This window comes from Glycine soja, chromosome 11 (assembly GCF_004193775.1).
Source record: "Glycine soja cultivar W05 chromosome 11, ASM419377v2, whole genome shotgun sequence".
Classification (NCBI taxonomy): domain Eukaryota; kingdom Viridiplantae; phylum Streptophyta; class Magnoliopsida; order Fabales; family Fabaceae; genus Glycine; species Glycine soja.
The window spans coordinates 8,208,115-8,213,211 of NC_041012.1; the positions used below are offsets into that span (position 1 = coordinate 8,208,115).

The 5,097-nt window shown below is 36.2% G+C and overlaps 1 protein-coding gene across 1 annotated transcript; it reads right to left on the minus strand.

Annotated features, from left to right (window-relative positions):
- Window positions 1-1,523: 1,523 nt before the first annotated feature.
- Window positions 1,524-2,858, minus strand: LOC114375740 (myb-related protein 308-like). The gene is made up of 2 exons (XM_028333587.1): window positions 2,311-2,858; window positions 1,524-2,181 (listed from the first exon to the last, which is right to left on the minus strand). The coding sequence occupies exons 1-2, from the start codon at window positions 2,571-2,573 to the stop codon at window positions 1,704-1,706; spliced, it is 741 nt and encodes a 246-aa protein (XP_028189388.1). The 5' UTR covers window positions 2,574-2,858; the 3' UTR covers window positions 1,524-1,703.
- Between the last annotated feature and the right edge of the window lie 2,239 nt (window positions 2,859-5,097).

The following is a 5,097-nucleotide window of genomic DNA, read 5'->3' on the forward strand; positions in this document are numbered from 1 at the left end:
TGATTAATATTATATATATAATAATAGTGCTGTACTTGGTCAGATCCATTGATCCAAAATCTTATCAGTTTTACCTATCTATCATTTCTCTAATTTGATTGCAAATATGGTATGAAGACGTATCACCAAATTTAGAAGAGCACAGTGTATACTTGATCTCTGTGTAAGGTAAAATAAAGTATAGCAAAACCTAGGTATGTTGGGTTTATATACACTGACTGTACATATACCGTGTTAAGAAGTTGGTTGGAGCTGGCCTAAATATTTAAATGCTAATAAGGTTGGTAGAACGAAAAGTGTGGCACTACGGATTCTGCTGGTTCATTCACGCGTTTTACGTAGTCTTGTATGTATCAGTACTCGGTATATATGTATTGTGCTAGCTGTAACTGTGATTCAGAAGAAATGAGGAAGATACTGTAATTAAGACTCTGCTGATCAGCCACATGTTTCAGTTTCCTCCACATATATATATAAACATGCGACAAACTTGAGTTTAAGTATATAATAAAAACAAAATGAGATTAGTTATATTTAAAGAATAAAAATTGTATTACAAATACATATAAAATAGTGTGTAAATGTATGGAGCATTATTTTAAACTTAATTAGGTAAGTATCATTCCATCTAAAAAATTTCTCCTCCCCTCTCAGGGTATCCATTTACTATTTGTGTATATATGGATATATCTATTATATTTTTTTGTGTATAATGATCACAAAATTTGAACCGAAGACCTCATAAATACTATCCTCAGTCTCCCGCTAGTAGCCGACCCAAGTGGTTTTTCTCCATAAAAGACAAGCCCAAAAGCCTCCAAATAGAATTCAAAGGGAAATAAAGATCATCATCCATAGATATATGGATATATCTATCATCCTTTTCTGGTATATAATGGTCCTCAGACCCCATAATACTACCTTAAATCCCCCGACAGTCGGCCGACTTAGTGGTTTTTCTCCATAAAAGACAAGCCCGAAAGCCTCCAAATAGAATTCAAAGGGGAAGAAAAAGAGAAATAAGGATCATCATCCACAGGCTTAGTGGTCTATATATATATATATATGACGCATGAATGCATACATAATATTCATTATAAGAATAGGAATAACAAAATATAACAACAATGATAAACGACCCACAATCACTAGATTCATCTGGGAGAGCAGGGATTTGTTGCGCAACTGTGTGATGCATCCATGTGAAGCCTCGAATAGTTAATTAATTATATAATCAAAAACTCTGGCTAGCTGATCTAGCTCAGGATGTAAATAAATTCATTAAAAATTCTGACAAGATTAACCACGACTTACGATGTGATGATGCAGATAAACTATTGAATTGTGTACAGTAAAATATAATTAAAAGAGCTGTCATTACTCATTACCCATTCCAATTGGAAAGAGGGACTTGTGTAAATTAAAAAAGTTTGCAAACCCAAACAAATTTCATGTTCTCTTCTTTGTCGCTACCATCAATTGCCAGAAGAAAAGAAAATGAAGAGTCACAGCAAGAGGCAAAATTGGGCAATAATGTTCAACTGTACCGTTACTATATATTATGCATATCAGCGACTAATTATTTATACAAATAAGAGAAGAAAAAAAAGAAAAAATAGGAGAGAAAATTCAAAAATTAACGAATTTCATTCTCTCACTTCTCTCCAACAACACTAACTAATTGATATAATTTGGTTGAATTTTCATTTCATTTCCAAGCGGGTGCAATCCCAAACACCGCTGGTTTTCATGCCCAAGAAATCATAAGCAGCAGCAGCAGCAGAAGAAGGAGTGGTGTTGTTGACAGTGACAGCGTTGGAAACGTTGCAGCTGCAATCTTTGCTGTTGTGCAAACCCAAACTGCAAACGAAACAAAGATTCTTCTGAGTCTGTTGTTGTTGGCGAGGAGGACTAATGGTTAACTCAAGGTTCAAGTCAGGGCAGCGTTCCAAGATGGAACCTTTAACAACGCTTCCGTTACTCGAACTTGTCTCTTGTTGTTCTTGTTTGCCAAAAGATATATTAGTTGTAACAGTTGCAGCAGTTGCAGCTTCGTTGAGTGGCCTATGAGTTGCAGGGTCGATTCCTCTGTTCAAAAGCTTCCTTCTTATGTGCGTATTCCAATAGTTCTTTATTTCATTGTCTGTTCTCCCCGGCAATCTTCCAGCTATCAAAGACCACCTGAAACCACAACAACAACAACGTTGTTGTTTTGTTTGTTTTAATTTAGATAAGATAAAGAGATAAGATTTCTTTTGAATCAATTGATATGATGGTGAAATTAACGAGGAGTTTGGTATATATGCTTACTTGTTACCGAGGAGACTGTGGAGTTTGATGATGAGCTCGTCTTCTTCTTCGGTAAAGTTACCTCTTTTAAGGTCGGGGCGGAGGTAGTTGATCCACCGGAGACGGCAGCTTTTGCCGCACCGGAGAAGACCGGCGGCTTTGGGGAGTGAACGCCAGCAGCCTTCGCCGTGAGCTCGAATATAAGATATGAGTCTGTCATCTTCTTCTTTAGTCCATGCACCTTTGTTTGTGTGAGCTTTCTCACAGCAAGGGGACCTTCCCATACTCAATTAATAACTCACACAATTATAAGAGTTGTGTTGTGTTGTGAAATTGCTCTATTTTTCTTACTTACTTTAGAGTTATGTAGTAATAAGGATAGGAATAGGAATTAGGATTGGCTAGCTTGCAGCAACAAATATTTAAGAAGCCGGCTCAAGAGGGAGTTTGGGTGTGGTTTTATAGGCTTTTGACTCCAAAGGAGACATAGAGAGAAAAGGGAGACCCTAATTGCTTCTAGATGCGAGTTGGTGAGACAGGTTAAAGAGAGTGCCTCTTGTCTCTCTCTCATCCCCTGTCTGATGATATATTTATACTACTGTATTTGCATCAATGATATAACTAGTTAAAAGACATTAACTATGGGTAACCTTCAGGTTGGTGTAAAGTAGAATATGTATTAAAGTATGGTAAGGCAAGACAAGATGTGATCTCTTGCCTCTTTTAGAAAAAGAGAACATATTTTATATAATCTCATATGCTTTACCCCTAATATAAAACCCAAACCTGGTTACTAACTAATCTTGTGCTAGGTAAAAAAAAAAAATCAGTTCTCCATCAGTTCTTTCTTCAATAATTGATCAATGAAATGTCAAGCTGTGGTTAAGTAAGGAGTAAGCTACCTCTATATTTAATCATTTGGGATTAAAAAATTGGCCTTTCCATTTACCGTGCATGTGACAATGGAATCAAATTGAAGTTAGAGAGACTTTTATTATTTGAATTTGACCTAATTAGCAGGATCTACCTACCTTAAAACGTTTGAGTTTGATTCTTATTATTATCTTGGAATGTTACAACCTCTCATCTTTCAAACATTGTTTCTAATTATAATATAAAAAAATGTTACATGTCCAACAGATTCTGCATACAAATTTTATCATCAATGATTAACATAATTTGATATACTCTAATAATAGTACGTTTTACGGCACTAAACAATTATTCACTAGTTTTATTTTTACTAGTTCAGTGAAAATCACCACTTAATTAATGTAGAAATACAGTAATAGTACAATGCAGAATTAACATGTGGATAACCAGTCAATACCATGCCTTAAACATAAGAGCTTTCATGTGGGTTTAATAATTTCCCTTAACAAAATTAGCAATTTCGGTAAGTTAGTCGCAACGGGCAATTCCTGAAAGAAATGTATCAGTAGTTGGCTATTCATGTGCATAGACACAGAGATGGTAATGGTAGTTGGCTATTCATGTGGCATTATCATGCATGAGACAAGTTTCTAGAAGTGTTGGAGGGGTTGGAATGAGAGAAGGGGAGAATGGGAAATGCCAAATGAGTGTGAGTGCGGTTGCGGTTGTATATGGGTTTTGGTTTTGGTTTACCTTCCACTTTTCGTTTTCCTCTTCCCCCAAACCTGAAACCTTGTGTTGCAAGTTTAGGGAAAGGTTGGGATTGGGGGACTCATTATTCATCTTTTTGTTGTCATAATCGCCCCCCAATTAGCAGTAGTTATCCACTACCGCACATATATCCACTCTTTCTCTTTCCCTGTGAACGTCAAGTGGATGGTAAGAGTACTTAATATTCATGGGTACAAGTTGCTTTCAAGGAGGAAGAAGAGCACCAATATTGTGGGGAAAAGATTCAGTCCACATGGGTGTAATTATTTGGGAGTATTTCACCCACCTTTTCACTCTTTTCTGACTGTACTTGCAATTCTAGACCAAATCCTCCACCAGTTATATATATGTTGAACTATGGTACATATATAATGACATGAATTACACGCACAACTTTTAACAACACTTGTAGTATTCTTGGAAATGTAAACATCTCATTTTGACGGCAATTTTTTTGCTTCCAAACCAAAATTTGACTCACTGTTAATGTGCAAATTAAAGAAATTGATCCTCTGTGTTTTTAAAGAGAATGAACAACTCAACTAATTAAGATCATGAGCATATAATAGCATTGATTAGATGATATTTTATGGGGTGAGGCAACAACACTACCTAACTCTAATTCAAAAGATGCAATGTGCGTATAATACCAAAGTGTTAGCAATAATAATAATAAATGATGGAGGAAGCTAGGCGCGAAACAGCACACATCAATAAATTGAGCATGAGTCCGTCATGGTCGCTATCAGTTGGGTGTAATTATTACAAGAGATCAGCCTATAATGGGCTTCTTAGCTAACCCAAAAAGGAGGAGAAACCTAAGAGGCCACATGGGATGGGAAGAAAATCAAACAAAGATGAAAATTTTCAAATGAAAAGGGACTCAGTCGTCTAATTCTAATTCGAATATATACATTACAGAGAGTGTATGGTGACAGCCAGCACAGCAACACGAGTTTGTCATGTGCTTAGGTACTCTCACTCGTGGGAGGCTGTCCTAACTTCTAAAAGCCACTTACTTACTACCTACCACTTTGGCTGCCTGTCCTCCACATGTGTGGCTTCCTCAACTTGAACCTTTTCTGCTATGCTATATAGTGGATAAGATTTTTAAAACTCATTATTCAGTATTCAATAATAACCTTGCTCACAAAGGAGAAATTT